General features: G+C 38.5%; 1 protein-coding gene across 10 annotated transcripts in view; it reads right to left on the bottom strand.

The window, feature by feature from the left end:
• myh14 (myosin, heavy chain 14, non-muscle) overlaps window positions 1-19,037 on the bottom strand; it is a 160,553-nt gene that overhangs the window by 35,331 nt on the left and 106,185 nt on the right. For all 10 annotated transcript variants that reach the window (XM_039741035.1, XM_039741031.1, XM_039741038.1 and 7 more), the window contains 15 exons: window positions 11,446-11,577; window positions 11,131-11,337; window positions 10,903-11,040; window positions 10,690-10,813; window positions 10,442-10,613; window positions 10,141-10,353; window positions 9,919-10,063; window positions 9,527-9,733; window positions 9,231-9,335; window positions 8,323-8,475; window positions 4,571-4,819; window positions 4,204-4,416; window positions 2,328-2,540; window positions 399-560; window positions 181-309 (listed from right to left, as the gene is read on the bottom strand). In XM_039741035.1, coding sequence (XP_039596969.1) covers window positions 181-309; window positions 399-560; window positions 2,328-2,540; window positions 4,204-4,416; window positions 4,571-4,819; window positions 8,323-8,475; window positions 9,231-9,335; window positions 9,527-9,733; window positions 9,919-10,063; window positions 10,141-10,353; window positions 10,442-10,613; window positions 10,690-10,813; window positions 10,903-11,040; window positions 11,131-11,337; window positions 11,446-11,577 — 2,562 coding nt within the window. The remainder of the gene's footprint in view (window positions 1-180; window positions 310-398; window positions 561-2,327; window positions 2,541-4,203; window positions 4,417-4,570; window positions 4,820-8,322; window positions 8,476-9,230; window positions 9,336-9,526; window positions 9,734-9,918; window positions 10,064-10,140; window positions 10,354-10,441; window positions 10,614-10,689; window positions 10,814-10,902; window positions 11,041-11,130; window positions 11,338-11,445; window positions 11,578-19,037) is intronic.

Below are 19,037 nucleotides of genomic sequence, written 5' to 3'. Positions count from 1 at the left end.
TTCCTTTTTAGCAATAATATGCTGTCTTTCACAAACTTCCTTTAAAATTAGTCACTTAAGAGAACTGCATTCATGATACACAAACACAGTAAAGTAAAATACAATATAAAAAACAAAAATACAGTATAGTTTTTCTAACTTTGACATTTGTTTTTATAGCTATTGAGCTTTAGACTTCACCTCAGTGAGCTGCAGCACCTCTGCTTCCAGGCTTTTAAGCCTCTTTTCACTTTCCTTTGACTGGGCAGCAATCTCATCACGTGATAGCTTTGCCTCATCCAGTTCTCGTAGCACATCTTTCATCTGGGCCTGTAAACACATCAACAACGCTGTGTTAAGTCTGTTGCTTAAGGACCCTCAAACAGACACAAAGCTGACCTTACAAAACCTGGACCTACCTGGAGTTTCTTTAGCTGTTTTATTGCCTCATCTCTGCCACGGTTGGCAGCCTCTATTTGAGCCTCAATTTCCTGCAAGTCAGTTTCTAGCTTCTTTTTCCCAGACACAGCTTGTGCACGCTGTTTTCTTTCCTCTTCTAATTCCAGTTCCATCTCTCGAACCTGACAATGAACAGAAAGGATGACAAGTGCAGAAGGCCATGAAGGGATAAGGATTAATGAAACACTTCACAAGTGGCAGCATCAAGTAAATAAAGTTTGAAGATTTACCAAGTTCATATGAAAACAAGCAAAACAGTTCTAATGGTGGTCAGTTTATAATTTCAAGAGCCAAGATTAAAAGAAGGGGTAAAGTGGCATTTTGCTGTTATGCACCAAAAATCTGGAATACTTCATCAATAGAGATATGCCAGGCCATAATATGGAACATTGAAAAAAAAAAAATGCCATAAAAGCATTTTTTTTAATTTGGCTTTCGAGAAGCGACATTTTAGTTGCACTCTCAATAGACTGTATAGGTACAGAATTATCATACTGTTCTGGGATTTGCAGTCTTTACTAATCTGTACTTTTCACTTCTTTCTTTACTTGGTCTTCTGTGCTGGCGCTTTACCCCACCACCACCTGAGAGTGGCACTATGCAACCACCTGTGATGCTGGAATGAAGGCAGGTGCCTCAGCTGTCCTTGAGACCGACAGCACAAAGCTTAGAAACAATGAGGAATGATTTAAGAACATGCATGATAGGTAGAATGCCCAGTGGGGTCTGTGCAGTCGTTTGGCGCTGGATCCCCTGCAGATTTTGCTTTTTTCTCCAGCTTAACTGGAGCTTTTTTCTTTTATTTGTCCTCCCAGCCATCTGGCCTTATAACTGGACTCATCTTTAGAGACTTACATTATTACGTTGTATATAAGCATGCAAGTCTTCTACTAATTACATATCTATGTTTTATAAAATCGTATGAATCTATTTATTTACTTTTCCTTCTTATGTATTAAGATTCCCACCTAATATTATTTGTTTTTACTATTCTTGTAACTTTCTTTGACATCTTGTAAAGCACTTTGAGCTACATTCTCTGTATGAAAGTGTGCTATAAAAGTACAATTGTTGTTGTTTTTCGAGAGCATTAAAAAATTGAATCGAAACTGAAAAAATGAGTCTTTAGAAAATTAAAATTAGAAATTTTATCTTTACATTTTTTTTACCACTTCACTGGCCAAAAACTAAATAAAATTAGTTCAGAAAATGAAGAGATGTATTCAAATTTTCCATCCATCCGTCCAACCCGCTATATCCTAACACAGGGTCACGGGGGTCTGCTGAAGCCAATCCCAGCCAACACAGGGCGCAAGGCAGGAGCAAATCCCTGGGCAGGGTGTCAGCCCACCGCAGGGAACACACACCCACACACTAGGGACAATTTAGGATCACCAATGCACTTAACCCACATGTCTTTGGACGGTGGAAGGAAACCAGAACACCTGGTGGAAACCTACACAGACATGGGGAGAACATGCAAACTCCATGCCGGGAAGAACCCGGGGAGTGAACCCAGGTCTCCTAACTGTGAGGCAGCAGTGCTACCACTGCACCACCGTGCCTCCTGTATTCAAATTTTATGATACAAAATGCATCGTTAAAGAGTTGAAACACCTAAGCTTTCTAAATTTGAGGTACTAACATTATTTATCAGTCACCCCACAGTAAAATAAAATTTATCTTTTTCATGTCCTCTGCCCTAAGGCCCCATCTAACACCCCAACAAAGGTGTAAACTTGTGTTAATTATTCATCAGAAATTGCCTGTAAGACATAGAAGCATTTCACTTTACAAATAGAATGTAAATTGCAAACTGGGCACAGAAAGATTCCTAAGCTCAACAAGCATTTGTCTTACTGGCCCTTTTATCTGGGCCCACCATTCACCTGCTTCATGAGTGCTCGGCGCTTTTCTTCTCCACTCTCCTCCTTGCCAGCCAGCTCTCGCTCACATTGTGCCCGCAGGGCCTGCATATTGACCTCAAGGCGTAATTTTCCATCTTCGGCTGCCTGCAGCTCATCCTCAAGCTCCTCCAGCTGGGTTTTCATTTCTGACACCTGTTGCTCTAATGCGCGTCGTGCCTTTTCAAGCTCGTGAACCTGAATGTGAAACCAATCAGCATAAGAAGTTCAAAGGACAAGGTTCTTTTCTTTCATGACATTCTGCTTTCATAAAATGGATAGATGGACATATTTTCAAGGTGACATACATGTGCTAAAAACTTATGGAGGCAGAAAATCACACAGAGCCTAAAAATTACTGCAGCTTTTTTTTATTTTTTTATTTCTGCATTCTGCTTTCTCTAATGTGCAAAAACACAAACAGGTTTTGGACATCGATTTAAAGACTTACCTACTAAGCATCAAAATGCTTCAATGTCTACATACAAATAAAAAACCCCAGGTTTAATTACAAAATGAGCCACTTATGCTCTGGTAACCAGTTCCTTTCTGTTCATGGGACTTCAAAGAATTTAGACTGGTGAAAAAAAACAGTGTCATACCAGCTATTAACCCAGTGAGGACAACACCTTAGACCTGGCCAACAGGCAGCACTGCTATTGTCACCTCTGATGTTACAAGCGTGTAGTTAAGGCAGACTAGTGCCCACCATGCTACAAAGAAGGTGAAAGACATGATACGAATGTGCCTAAAACAGGAAGTCTGTCTCTGCACACTGTGCAAAAATACCAGACATCAAAATACTGTGCATGATCAGATGAAAATATTCTAAGAAGCATCAGCTGTGCAACAGAAACATTATCAGATGTCGGAAGTGGACTTGTCTACTGTAGAGGCTCACCAAGCGCAGTATATAAGCTACATTAATTGAGTACGTCTGCACTCAGTTTTATTTGAAAGCTACTTGAAAACAAATTGATAATTGCAAAATAAAAAATACATTTTTTAACTTGGCAACACTATAAGTAAAGTGGCTTACTTCTCTTTATAGCTTGCTTATATAATTTTGATCCTCTTCAACCAGATTTGTCAGAAAATAAGGCTTAAGTACAGATGAGCACCACAATACGCATATGTACTGCCTGTTATCTTGCAGGGCATGAGGCCTGATGTCATTCAGTTTTTTAAACACAATAATTATTTGGCATCTGATATTTCATGCACTTATCTTCCAGATTAGAGCTGTTTCAGAACTTCTAAGTGATTCACTTTTTTTATCACTTTACAACATCTTCACATACATAAAGAAACTACAGATTTTTGACTTTTACGAGAGGCAAATTGTCTCTGTTAGCATTACCAACATATATTATGCCTAAGCAGCCATTAGCACATTTACAAGTGTAAAGGCAACCTGTTCTGTTCTGTCTGCACCGAGCTGCTGGATACTAAACAGATGGCCACAGTTAAAGGGGGCATTAGTCATTCATTTAGAAAGTGCACTTCTACTTCAGTTCTCTTCAATGAAGAGAAAAGAAAAACTGTTCTTGATTGTGGCATACATCAGTTACACAAATTGAAATCAATTCATGGATTAATGTAGGAAAAAGTAAAATGCCTGCAGTGGCCAGTGCTCCCTTTACTGCAAACCCTGCATTTAATCAACATCACAAAAAATGAAGTACCTCTTGATATATTAATAAAAATAACACAAATAAAATGAATGTTTGTGCTACTTGGCTAATCAAGACTCCTTAGTGGCTGCTCCAGTAGTAAGGGTAATCAATCTTATAACTGTTATACATAATAGTTGTGTTATTTGCCTGCGAGGTACACAGATGAACAAAGGACAGAAACTCACATTTTTGCCAACGTCATCCTTGGAGCTCACAAGCTGATCCATCTCAGAGCGTAGCTGCTTGTTCATTCTCTCCATCTCATCCCGACTTTCCTGCACCTCCTCTAGAGCGCGGGCTAGAGACAGTGCCCGTGTCTCTTTTTCCCGACACTCGGCCTCAGCCCGGTCCCGCTCTTCGGCATAACGTGCTGACACAGTTTTCTCTTCAGCAAGAAGCTGAACAACAGAAATGCAAAAAACTAGGAATTAAAGCCTAAATCTGTAGCTAGATATCTTTTCATAACATGGTTTTCTTTCCATGTCACTTCAGTAATAATATATTTTATTTATACAGCACCATTCCAGTGATCAAAGCATTTAACTTCCTCACCTGGTCAAATTTCTTTTGCTTCTTCTCAAGTGCGGCTGTATTCTGCCTTTGCTGGTCCAGTGCCAGGTTCAGATCTTCAATCTCCTGCAGGAACCGTGCTCGGGAACGCTCAAGCTTGTCTAGAGCCTGGCATTTCTCATTGAAGCGCTGTGACACAGATTCTAGGTCCCGGGCCAGTTTCCGACGGGACTCCTCTCCACCTTCAAAAGCAGCAGAATCCTCCTCCATCTTCTTACGAATTTCAGATATCTGACATAGAATGAAGTAGAAAGTAAATATCTCCAGAAGAGCTCACTTCAAAAGACAAATGACTCTAAGCACTGTGAGGACATTTTCTGCCTACTGGAAAATAAATTATTATAGTTGAATGATTGACAGTTAAAATGCAAGTAGCGCTCTAATCAAAGACAAATGCACAAGCGGGCTGTATGAGAAATGCCTATGGCTGAGATGGCACCTGAGTGGTACAGGACAAGTGTAAGGCCTATCAGAGACCTGAAATCCATACTGGTGGATGAATAGTCAAACTATGAGTCATAATGGCAAAATATGGGCTGCCGTGGAATGGTGTGCCCTGTCATTGTAAATAGCAATACTTAAGTAAATCCCACCATTATCATCAGAAAAACTAAATAAGGAGAAATCAGAAATCTTAGTGATTAGCAAAAATGATATAATGAGGGTATTAGAAATAAACTTGATCCATTAGGCTGAAAAGTCAAGACAGAGGTAAAGAATTTAGTAGTGATTATTGACTCTGACCTAAATTTTAAATCACATATTAATCAGATTACTAGGACAGCATTTATTTCACTTAAGAAATATAGCAAAAGTTAGATCCCTTATGACTTTGCAAGATGCTGAAAAATTAGTTCACGCTGTTGCTTTCAGTAGACTAGATTACTTTAACACGCTTCTCTCAGGACCACCCAAAAAAGACATCAATCGATTGCAACGAGTGCAAGAATGCAGCTGCTAGTATCTTAACTAGGAAAAGAAAATCCGAGCACATTACACCAGCCCTGATGTCACTACACTGGTTACCTGTGCCATTTAGAATTGACTTTAAAATCCTGCTTATGCTTTACAAAGCCTTAAATAATCTCGCTCCATCTTATATTTTAGAATGCCTCTCACCTTACACTCCAAATCACTCTAAATAACCTTAGATATTCAAATGAGTGTCTGCTTATAATTCTAAGAGCTAAACATAAAAGAAGTGGTGCCATTATGCACCTAAAATCTGGAATAGCATACCAATAGAAATTCACTAGGGTAATACGGTGGAGCACTTTAAAAAAAACTGCTAAAATCTCATTATTTTAACATGGCATTCTCATAGCTTCATTTTAGTGTAATCCTGATATTTTGTATATGCATTTAATTATCTTTTTTATTTCTTGCCTCCAAAATCTGCACTAACCCCTACTTTCTCTTCTGTTCATTTTCCGGTTTTCTCCACCGTAATGCCCCCTACATTGTTGGATTGAAGGCCAGAGGTCCACATGACCATCATCATTAAATTCTTCTACGTGAAGTCTGTAAACCATGAGGACTGAATGAGGTCATTGATGTTAGGCAGAATGCCCAGTAGGGGCTGGGTGGTCTCCTGGCCTCAGAACCCCTGCAGATTTCGTTTTTTTTTCTCCATCCCTCTGGAGCTTTTTTTTATTTTTGTTTTTTCTGTCCTTCTAGCCATTGGACCTTATTTTATTTTTTGTGTTGCCTAAACTTATTTTTATACTTTTCTTTTTTCTTTCTTCATCTTATAAAGCACTTTGAGCTGCATCATTTGTATGAAAACATGCTACAGAAATAAATGGTGTTGTTGTTTTCTTGGAGATTTACTAAGAGAGGACTGGACATGCTAAAGAGCTCTTAATCATAAAACTGTGAATGCTCAGCAGACAGCCGCAAATGCATTTCTGCCACAGACAGACTACTGTACACACAGACTTACTCAAAGATACACTGCAAGCCTAAGACTTCAGAGCTCACAAGTACATGGACAATAGCAGCTACCACAGAACACTTGTTTCTACAGAACTAACGGTGAACACTGAAAATAATTCCACGGAGTTAAATAGTGTTCCTTGCCAGGGTCAATATTAATCTACAGTCAGGAAAGGAAGTTCAGGCTCAGAGTCACTAGCAGGGAGGAAAAGATGCCAAAGGTACAAGAGATCTGAGACACAGTGTGAAATGTAGAGAGAAGAAGGAGTTTGTTGTTTTGGGGTATGAAGAAGCAGTAAACCCACCTCACCAGCCAGACCACACAAAAGCCTGTAATCGCCAGGCCCATTTGAGTACCTTAGGGTTTATTTTCCTTTGTCACTCTGTCTTGTGTTTTGTTTTTAAATAAAGCAATATATTTTAATTTGTGGACAATCTGCCATCTTATTCTTGGCTGAAGTGGCCACTGGTTTTGCCTTTTTATCGCATGTAAGATTTCTCTTACTAATAGAATACTGCCAGTCTCTTGGTGCTTTTTTAGGAGTTATAAATTGATAATTTTAATAGAACTTTGAAAGCACTGGAAAGAATTACAGCTGATTTCTTTCATAAAGATAATGTGAAAACTAAATCTGTTTTCAGATAGAAGATAACTGTCAGTGTTTTTAATTATTTGTTTTAGCACCTCTGTAAAGTGAGTATAGTTCATACGCCAATATAAATTTTATAGGATAATTAGAATTAACGTAATTATTTTAATATATCATTTGACTTTTAACAAGCCCAAGCTACTAGACAATGAGGAAATCTGAAAGGACTGTCTGTCGCTTGTCAGCAACCTGAGCCTGATGTAGAACTTAACCACACAGTACAATTGTGTATAAATAACAAAATGTTCACAGAAATAGTATAGAACACGCTTAAACAAAATTCTGTGCGTACTTTTGAATTTTTATAAGATAAAGAACCTATTACCTACTATTTGCTTGATTTTTCACCCTGTTTTTCCCAATCTTTTGCAAAGTCTAAAATAACCTTGAGTGTTACACTTACAAACTTTTACTGCAATGTCAAGATTTCTGTTTCACAATAGCACATTCATTCTCACAATAAACAATATACTGTGAATTTTAAACAGCTTTTAAAACAACAAACAATTTGCAGTAAGCAGGTTCAGAAAGGTGATAATGAAGAAGCTGCTCCTTTATTTATTTTTATGCTTATTCTATTTATAAGATTCAACATCTGTTTCATGTCACCAAGTCCAACCTGGACTGAGTTTAACACCTCTGGCATAGACCATATCTGCTTCATATTTACATGTGTAAAATGATGAAAGAAGCAAGTGATGAGCTTGTTATCTTGCAGTTAAGACTTACTCTCTAATCCTGAGGAAACACAGTCACTCAACAGGCCCTGACACGAGTTCAGTACCCACCTGGGATGCCACTGGTGTGGAATTAGCACACTTCCTCAGTGTTCACTCCAGAAAAACCTGTGCCCAACACTTCAAAGATGTATGTGATAAATTTGGAAACTAAACTGACCCAGATGTGTGTGGCAAGTGTGCCATATTATGGAATGGCGTTCTATCCTGTCCAGCCTTCCACTTTAATTTAACAGATGAAGCCTTTAGTTTCCTGTGACCCAGTACTGGAGATTTCAGGTTCAGAACATGGATGAATAAATGGGCAAAAATTAACTGTGAAATAAAAGCACAGCTTCTTCTAAGTCTAAATTACTATTCAGAAAGTTCAAGGGCCGAAAGCATTAGGATGCCAATCAGGTTAAGCACTCACCTGCTGCTGTAAAGAGAGGATCTGCCGATTGAGGTTCCTCTTTCCTTCCTCCTCCTCTTCTACTCGTTCAATAAGACTAGCTCTCTCCTCTTCCAGGGCTCGAACCCGGGCACCGAGAGACAGTTTCAAGCGGGTCTCTTCTTGAAGTAATTCCTAATATGTAGGGAAAGGATACAAAAAATAATATTACTAGAAAAACCTCAAAATGTAGCTTTATCTAAATTGTGAGTTCAACTCCTAGACTGATTTTCACTACTTTTCTTATGCACCTTTTATTTATTTAATCAGTAAAAGTATGCCATGGAGACTTCAAGACAAAGCCCAGGTTCACTTGTTGACTGAACGGTGTGTCCTGTGACAAATGTCAAATATTATCCCTGTAGTCTGTCTTGAGACTCTGGTTCCCTCTCACTTAGTATGAGTGTGGATGTGGTGGCACTTGTACAGGATTAGAATCAAATCAACAGCGGACTCCTGAAGTAAGGCTTACAGTAAATTTGTTATGAATTGACTGCGACTTCAAAGACCTCAAGTCGCAGGCAACATGGTGTAGTGGCTAAGGCACATGACTTTAAACCTAAGACTTGTTGGTTTTGTTTCTTCCTGTCCCTCACTGTGACACTGAGTCACTACCTGCTGTTGATCCACATGTAAAACATATCTGTACACTGTTGCAACATCCCCTAACCTTGCTGATCGCCTCGATTAAAAGGTTTTCAGCCAATTAAACAATATTCATAAAGGGTTCTGTCTTAATTTAGTTGGGTAAGAGGGTGCATTTTACATAAAGTAGTGTATCACATGGCTTGAAATAGACGGAATGATTCAAGGAAGCCCACCACACTTGCACTGCCGAGTTGGGTTATGGATCCCAGCAAGAAAACTGACATCAATTATAAAAGACTCACCTGAGAGTCATGGAGCTGCGTTTCCAAACTGCTCACATCCTTGGCTAACTTGATTGACTTGGACTCTGTGAAGCCAAGCGATGCAGAAAGTGAATCCAGTTCTGTCTATAAAAGAAACAGAAAATGAAAGAACACGGTAGATCTGGAACTGTAATTCGCTGAACATGTGTGTCTAGTCTCCCAATTTCTCAAACAAATTTGAGAATTAACCATTAAAACTGTATACACTGAAAAAGACATCACTTTTAGGAGGAATAAAATAAGGCCAGAAATTGCAAAATGTGGTTGTTTTGTACCTGTATTTTCTGATTCTTCTCTGCGAACTCGGCCTTCAGTCTCTCACTCTCCAGAAGCCGAGTCTGTGCCTCCTGTAACTGAGTCTCCAGTTTTTTCCGTTTGTGTTCGCTCTCTGCTCGGCCACTCTGTAATGCCTGCACTTCAGCTGCGAGCTCAGCTCTTTCGCCTTCCATTATTTGCTTAGTCTTCTCCAGTGATGCCTTCATCTGAGAGAAGGGCAACCCAAGCAGTTTTAAAGGATAATATCAGAAAAAGTAATTTTTGGCCTAATTTAGGATGGACAGATCTAATATAACTACTCAAGACTGATTATACCATCCTCATATTAAATAATGTACAACCAAAGGTAATTATTTTTTGGCCCAGTAAAATATCCGAGCATCTCACTCACTCTCCTGGCTTGCTCCAGTTGCTCAAGCACCCCTTCCATAGCCACTGCATGTCGTTGCCTCAGATCTGTGATTTGAGACTCATGTGAGCGAGATTCATCCTCTAAGGAACGCTTCAGCTCACCCAGCTCTTGTTCCCTTTTTGATCTAGCGACAGAAAAAAGGAGTTGAAAGCCACTGCCATCAAATAAACAACAATCTGGAGGACAGACAGATGTACATACCTGAGCTCCTGCTGTGCAGCTGTGGTGTCCAGTGTATCTTCTAACTCTGTCCTCAAAGCTTCCAGTTCCTCTCCCAGGTCACGTTTTTGTTTTTCTGCTTTTGCACGTGCTGCCCGCTCAGTTTCTAAGTCCTCCTGCAATTCAGCATTATGGGACTGTGCTTCTCTCAAGGTACGCAGAGCCTCCGCACGTCGAGAACTTTCCTCCTCCACTCTGCATACAGAGGACAATAAAGGGTCAATCAGAATAAGGATGACCTCTTTCATAACAATCTTTACAAATTCAAAGAGAGTCAAATCACCTAGCTAAGACTCCACTCATTTCCTCCTCCTTGCGTGACAACTGAGCCCGGTGTTCCTCTACAACGGCCATTAACTCTGCCAGCTGGTCCTGTAGCTCATTAGTTTCTCCATCTAACCTGCGCCGAGACTTCTCCATTTCTTGGCGAATCTGCTCTTCCTTCTTCAAGCGCTCTGATGAAACAATGAATGAGTATCAAAAACAGTGAGCGTAAATCAGAGCCTGAATAAATTGTGGGTGAAAGCCCACCTTCCATGTCAGCAATAACAGCCTCATGTTTGTTCTTCACTTTGCTCAGATTTTTAACTCTTTCTTCATTCTCCGCAAGCTGAGATGTCATCTCATTGATGCGGTCCTCTAGTAGTTTTTTTTCCTGATTGACAACAGAATAAAGTGCAGTATTTTCAGTTACCCCAATCAGTACCCCAGTGTGCCATGCTGTCATATTATACCACCGCCTACCTTACTAAGCTTAGAATTGTGGTCTTCAAGTAAAAGAATGTCCTCCTCCATCTTCTTCATTTTAGCCTCAACTGTGACTCTTTCTAGTTGAAGTTTCTGGCGTGCACCTTCTTCTTCCTCCAGTTGCTCCTCCAAATCCTACCGGGTAAAGAATACACTTAATAAAAAAAACATTTAAAGTTTCGATGTAAAGTAGGCAAACCAGTGATGCAAAGAGTCGGAAAAAACCTGCAGGTGTTGCTGCATCTTCTTCTTTTCATTTGTAAGCTGGTTATTACGCTCCTCTTCTTCTTCAAGACGAGACTCAAGATCAGTCAAGATCTCCTCCAACTCTAGCTTGCGTGCAGACAGCCTTGCTCTCATTTCCTCGGCCTCCGCAAAAAGTTCAGTTTCTGCTTGCAACTGCTCAGCCAGGATAGACTTTTCTTCAATTAGCTGAAAATAGCCAAATAATAAAAGAGTGGCCTTTATTTATGAAGAAACACAAACCACAATTTACAATTGAATGTACGTATCCACTTCTTGTCACAAAATGAACTTTACCTGCTGATGTTTTCTCTCTAGATCTTTGAAATCCAATTCCACTTTCACCTGTCTATCTCTGACCTTCTGAAGCTCAAGTTCTTTGGCATGAATCTCCTCATCTTGGCGTGTAACCTGGAGTAGGGGTTTAACCTTTAGAAGAGAAAAAAAAAACACAAAACGTAAGACATTATTATTTTTATACAGTACTGTGACCTTGATACTGAATTTGGGGAGCCAGGAATGTAACAACTGCACATGAAGTATGAACTTCTCTGAAAGAATCACTTGTGAAATTCATAGGAGAAGTTCAAAGTTTAAATCCGCTATCCTTGTGATGTGATACACAGTGCCTGTGGAGGAGAACTCATCAATAAAATGGAGAGACCCTAAAAAGGCATGCACTTAAAAAAAATATATAAATATTTCAGTATCGTATTCTTTATATATAATACGCTACGGAGGCTGTTCGTTTATCTGTCCAGGATTTTAAATCACCTGTACCTTGCAAACCGTTTGACCTGAGATTTGGTTAACATATACTATGTGACGTCTACTATCCGCTTTCAGAGTGATGATTGACCTCCAAGGTTATTCCTCTTTTTATTTTTATTTTATTGTAGAATCAACTCTCAGCAGCGGCCAGCAGGGCAGCCATGTGGCGCATGTGTACAAGCACAGTTCTCATCCCTACCACCTTCACTGTCACTTCCCCTACCTCTTCATTACTTAAATCATTCTTGAGGGAGATTGAAGACTTAAGTGCCAGCTTAAGTGAAAAAAAAAAAAAAAAACGTACTAAGTAATTGCAACACAAACACTGACAATCAGTTTTAACGAGAAAAGTTGCCCATGAAAGAAAAGAAGAAGCAGACTGCTAGGGTGGAGAAAAGAAGAGCTGCTCAGGAAGCAGCAAGTGCAGCAACCTCTAAGTAAATGAATGCTAAACATACAGAGAAAGAAAGAGGATGAAAATTATGAATGCTCAAGTCAAGTGTATTCACTGCACATTATCGTGCAGTGCGCCTTTACTGGTATTTAATAATATTAATATTATCTCAACATATATGCCCATGTTCCTTGAAAATAAATCTTACAAGAATATTCAGAAAAACAGACAATATTATATTTCAGACAGATGTCTGAGTTTTATGAATTGTTAACACTGATGAGATGAACTTCTCCAAACACCACACCATAATTCACCTGTCTGTGATAATACCGCAGAAAATTCCTTAAGACTAAGGAAAGAAAGATTTGTGTTTTTTATTTTTCTATAACAGAATACCTAGAAAATACAAAATTATTGCAGCGTCTAAAGCAGTTTCTCAATATGCATAGGAGACTTAAAAAACAGGCATGTTATAAAACCCAAAAGAAAAACAAGAAATCTGGTGAAATGTAAAGTAAAACCTAGCAAAGATATACTGTACAGAGAGCCCTATAAACTCAGTCTCATTTAAAACATCCCCATTTCGGGGATGTTTAGGGTTTAAGGATATTTTGTAGTGGCAGAAGTATCAGTTGTCACACACTTGTGCTTGGGAGGCAGTCAAAGGGCTTAACTCAGGGTTATGACATGCCAGACTTAGGGTTGGCAATCAGCACTAATGCCTGTTCTTCTCTCTCTACAGATATCCAGAAAGAAAACCCACATGAAAACGTCACTTCCAGTCTCTGATGATGACCTCACTTCAACTTCCTGCCCTAAAATACGCCCTTCCTGCCTTCCTACTATAAAATTGACCTACCTGCCATTTCTCCCCAATTCATGGCATGTTTAAGTGTGTGGACTCAGTCCTGTGTGACTACTCTTTTTTCCCATTATTGTCTCACAGTATAGGAGGTGGATCCCCCAAACCTTTCCTTTGTATTTTGTGGTTCTTACACTACTAAGTATGTTTAGTATATCAGACTGCTATTAGCATGTGTAGGCTCTCCATAACTGCAGTTTCGTCAAGAACAAATGAAGTGCCTATGAACCAATTAATTAATATAGGGGATTTATTCAGCTTTAAAAGAGTTCTCTGAACTGTCTCGGTTCTGTAAATTCTTGTATTTGTGTGGTGCTTTACTCTGAGTGCTCTAGTCTTTCTAAATTGTGCTGTCTCTATGCATTTTTTACTTTCTTATGATGTCTTGGTACCATAGTGTCCTCCTACACACCAAATACATGTAGGCTAGGTTGAGTGGAAACACTAAATTTGCCCTCTGGGTGGTTGTACAATTCTGTCTACAGGGGGGGATATAAGTATTTGACCACCCTGCTGAATTTGTAAGTTTGCTCACTTACAAAGAAATGATCAGTCTGTAATTTTTTTGGTAGTTTCATTAATGAACAGTATGTAATTTTTTTTGGTAGTTTAATTTTAATGGAAAGAGACAGAATATCAACCAAAAATCCAGAAAAAAACACACATTAAATAAATTGATTTGCATGTCATTGAGAGAAATAAGTATTTGATTCCCTACAACCCAGCCAGAATTATGGCTCCCGCTTATTGGCTGTGTGCCCATGTATCACACAGATTACAATTAATCAACCAATCAACTGCAGATACTCCTGACCTCAGCTTGTTATGTGTATAAAGCACACCTGTCCACAGAATCAATTTCTTCCATTCCAGCCTCTCCACCACTATGGGCAAGAACAAAGAGCTGTCAAAGGACGCCCTGGTCAAGACTGTAGACCTGCACAAGGCTGGAATGGGCTACAAAACGATCAGCAAGAAGCTTGGTGAAAAGGTAACAACTATTGGTGCAATTATTCGGAAATGGAAGTAATATAAAATGACCATCAGTCGCCCTTGGTCTGGAGCTCCATGCAAGATCTTGCTTCATGGGGTAAGGATGATCATGAGAAATGTGAAGGATCAGCCCAAAACTACACGGGAGGAGTTTGTTAATGATCTGAAGGTAGTTGGGACCATAGTCTTGGGGCCCTAGTCGCCAAGAACACCATTTGTAACACACTACGCAATAATGGATTTGAAATCTTGCAGCACCTGCAAGGTTCCCCTGCTCAAGAAGGCACATATACAGGCCCAGATGTTCACTGGCAAACTTAATATGTCAGAACATGGACATCACCTTGGGAAGCGACTTGAGTGAGGCCGTGAGGGACCCTCGCTCCAATTTTCAGCATCCCTCCAATGACTGCCCTAAAGTGGGGCGCTGTGGGTTTTCAGGTGGACTATACCTAGACTGCATTATAGACGGACGGCCATGCAGTGCCTTAGTGGACACGGGGTCCACTATTTGTCTATTACAGAGAGGAGTGTTGCCCGAAACAGCTGGTCCTCTTCCAAAAGACTGGACTCCTTCTAACATCGAACTGCGCGGTTCGGGTGAGCGGACAAAAATGCCGGAAAGAAACTATTGACTGTAGTAGTAGGGACGAGCCAGACCAGCCACGAATTCTGGCTCATGGACATTAAAGACAAATGCATAATTGGGTTAGACTTGCTGGCCCACTGGGGAGCATGTGTTGATGTGTCCAGGGCCATCCTCTCGTAGGTACTTGAGAAAACAAAAAAAATCAAGTATTGTGCTATCACATAATTTGTATTGCTACACAACAACACAACTTCAGAGATTCATTCTCATCTAACCAGTCTCTTCCATATGTCGCATTCAAGAGATGGTATGAATTTTGTCATGGTCACATACCTCATGAAGATGGCCTTCAACATTGACAAAGGACGAAAATGTTGCTACCACAGTGGAAATTGCAATGGTGAACTAAAGAGTGTGTGTAAGAAGTCAGTCATTGTAAGAATTAGTTAAATTCTTCCTGAACAATTAAACATGACCAAGGTCTGTGCTTGATAAATACACAGAATGTTCACTTCTGAAATGAAGGATCACCTTATCCAGTAGTTCATGTAGCATCTGAAGCTAATGAATTTGAACTGGGAGAAATTGAAGAAGTGCTTTATAACCAGGGATGAAACTTCAATATATCATATATTCAATATGACCCAGGATTCAAGAAACAATTAAAAGGGTGGATGCATAGCAGTTCACCTAAACACAAAAGAAATTCACAGTCCAATAAATTAGTCATCTTATGATGATGAAGGGGTATATTGATAAACAAGTGACTACTGTTTGCAAGAGATATGTGAAAAACATTGCTTTTACTGGTGTTTCTGTTAATAAGCCAGGCTCAAAACTTTGATATCCACCTCAAATGTTTGCTTTGCATTTTAACTTTTTTTCCCCACTTACAGACATTAATGCATCACCAAATTTAAAGAAGCTACTACTGTGGTAGGGACAGATATCTAGTTCTGACAGCTTCTGAGTAATTTGCCATCTTTAATTCACATTGTTGGCAAAAAAGTTAAAATTAATCAAGGAGCAACTAGGTGAAGGATGCTTATATGCATTATTGTAGCTCATTTTTAAATAGTAGTGGTTCCTTCATTTGAGTTCTCTTCAGATACCAACTTGGGGAAGACATAGGGGCATCTTGGAGCAATGCTAGAGAAAGTTGCAATGGTCAACATTATTTGAAAAGTCCATTCCAGTTCCATTTAAGCCCATATGTTGCTACAGGCTACAAAAGCTAAATTCAGATGGCAGGTAAAAGTAACTCAATTGCAGTTTTGGCTCAAACCCTTTTTTTGACTGTTCAAATTAACTTTGCAAGCTTTGTGCACCAATATCGATCCTAAATCTGAAAAATTGGCAACAAATTCATCACAAAAACAATCATGAATATTGATGCACAGAGACTGCAAATTATTTACAGTGCAGGAAGTCGGCGAATTTGTCAGCTCACAATGGCAAGTGTTCAAAGATGCCTTGAGTGCAGTGTTAATTTTGACAAAACATTTTGATTTAGATTTAGTCTTAGTCTTCTAACTAAATTGCATTTTAACTTTAGTCACATTTTAGTAATTTAATTATTGTTAGTTTTAGTTGATAAAAAATAATTTAGTTGATCAAATGTAAAAGTAAATTAGTCAAAAAGTCAATCAGATGGGTATCCTGTTTAACATATGAATATGCACAGAATATACTGTACCTCTAAACAATTATACAAACATGTACACTAAGGAGCCAAACCGCATGTAGTAATTATCGAACATAAAATGAAGAGTAGGTATAGGAGGGATTTACTCCAAAAGCTCTTGGTCAGATAATGACAGCACTGGTCTGTCATCACAGTTTTCTAGCCTTCAAAATGCCTTAGTTATGCTGCTATAAGATTTTATCAATAAAGGCCGGACCAAGTAACGCACATTTCTTTTCAGCATACGGTTTAAAAAGAATGAGACCATCATGAACCATGCGATTTATCTGACCTTGTAGACATTTTAAGTTTATTCTCTGACATTTTTGTCCAGTAAATGAAAAACACCACTTAATACTTAAAACAAAAATTCAAACATTATTATATTTGTAGTGCTGAATAAGAGAATTCCAAAATAATTTAGGATACTTAACATTTAAATTAGCCCTTAAAAGATGTTTTTATAACAACATACTTTAAAATCTGGTTTGTCAGAGAATCACTCTGTTAGGTTTGCAACATTTGCTATTGTAAGATTTATATTTTACATCATTAGCTTAAAAAAAAAAAAAAAATCACTAAAGAGTAACATTTAAAGGATGAGTCAATTTTTTTTAAATTAATCCAGTATATCAGAACTCTTGAATGCACCCCAAGGAGACGCTGTTGCTCCTCCGAAATCCCCTCTTAAAAGGTGATACAATAGGAAACAAATACAGTGTGTTTTTTTACCTCCTCTTTGCTTTATCAGCTGCTGGCTTGCCACCACCACCATGCCGCGTGATCTACATCTCGTGAGGCTCTTCAAACATTTAAAAGCCTGTACAGCTGCTGTCCTACTCTTTGTCTTTTATTTCTGGCCCTGGGTGTGGTTACATTTTTTGGCACAAAGTCTCATCTCGCAGGATGAGAGTTCTTGCTATTTCTTAGTTTATAATTTAAAAACGGAATATGAATCTGAAAATCTAACAACATCACTTTAAAGTTTGATAGATTCTGAAAAGAATGATCCCAAACATATATATGTAGGTTTTAAAATAAGCCCATTTTAAAGCGTGTCAAAAAATGTGGCATAAAATCATTGCACTTTTAGGCTTAGGATTTATATATATATATATATATATATATATATATATATATATATATTAGAGTAGATTAACAAATGGGGTAGCTCATTTCATCAACGATGTGGACAAGCCAAATAGCCACTTCGTTTGAAACTTGCCTCAATTTTTAATTGCTATGTCTGTGGTCATCACTGCAACTGTGCCCTCATGTGTAAGTGAATGAGAGTGAGGTGGTTTCATCTGCAACCCTGAACTGTATCCACCTGTTACAAAAAGGACAAATATGTGTAGATGTGCTCATTGCAAACAAAGAATGAATGCAAAGCTTCCGTTCCTTTATCGGGACTGTATAGGACACTGTATTCAAAGCGATTAATCGCCCTGTCATTTCATCTGCTGTAACAAATGGGTGAGACTACAAGATAAACAGTTACAACTCGCATCAGAGGCTGAGCGCATCTGATTGCACTCTCAAAGCTGCACAAATTTGTTTATTAAGTAATTCGTAAAGGGACACAACTGACAATAACAAAATCATCAGCATTGTAATTAAAGTTGGTCCAGATGTCTGAACGCTTTTTTTGCCCAAGAATCATGTTGGCAGTCATAGTGGAACGAAGTGGAGCAGGATTCTGGCTGACGTAATGATTTTCTGATGGCACTCAAACTAGTGCTATCCAATTACAAATGTGCATGCAAGTTTTTAAACTTGAACTGCTGCACTCATGCTCATTATTTGCTTAATGTTCACAGTCAGTTGCCTGTTTGTAAAATTTTCTTTTCTTTACTTTTTTTCAACAATGATTTTGTTATCATACGTAGAACAATGTACTAATTGTGCAAAGTTTCAAATTAAGGCAGTTTGAAGACTATATAAAAGATGACAGAGAAAAAAAATCTATAGCCCAATGCAAATCCATCTGTAATGTACAGATAACCCTAACCCTAATGGAAATACTGTTTAAATTTAAGAACTAGAACAAAAGACACTGCATAAATTAAATTCAGTTAATTCAAGTGCAGCCTTTTTAATGTTACCTAAAGTTTTTGACATGAATTCTGGTTTACTTTGTTATTTAGGCACCAGCAGCAATAGCAGTATTCTGTAGGGAAGCGTAATTCTACATTACACATTATAACCATGTAACTTAATTTTGGTTGTAACACTAATAACGATACAGAGTTTAATAGTCCAGTATGAAATTAAATGCATATTTATAAAGTTACTTAAGTATTAATGGTTCTAGGAAAGTATTGCTATGTATAACAGAACTGTTGTCCCAGTATTTTTGGTAAATGTTGAGCAGTAAAGAAAAGCAGGAGACTATTTGTATAGATTCTCTAGGCATATGATTGAGCAGTATGTAGTATTTGCTACTTGAGGATTAATTTAATTTACAATCACAAAGTACTGTCCGGCAAAGACCCTCCTTTGCTAAACTTTGGACCATCAGTGTAATGCATTTTAGATATATTTCAGCAATTAGTCTCTCATAATGACAATCTAGTAGGATAAGAAGCTTTCA

The sequence above is a fragment of the Polypterus senegalus genome, chromosome 18 (genome assembly GCF_016835505.1).
Source record: "Polypterus senegalus isolate Bchr_013 chromosome 18, ASM1683550v1, whole genome shotgun sequence".
NCBI classification, from domain to species: domain Eukaryota; kingdom Metazoa; phylum Chordata; class Cladistia; order Polypteriformes; family Polypteridae; genus Polypterus; species Polypterus senegalus.
The sequence above is the reverse complement of the archived record's forward strand: the minus strand, read 5'-3'. Positions and strand labels throughout refer to the sequence as shown.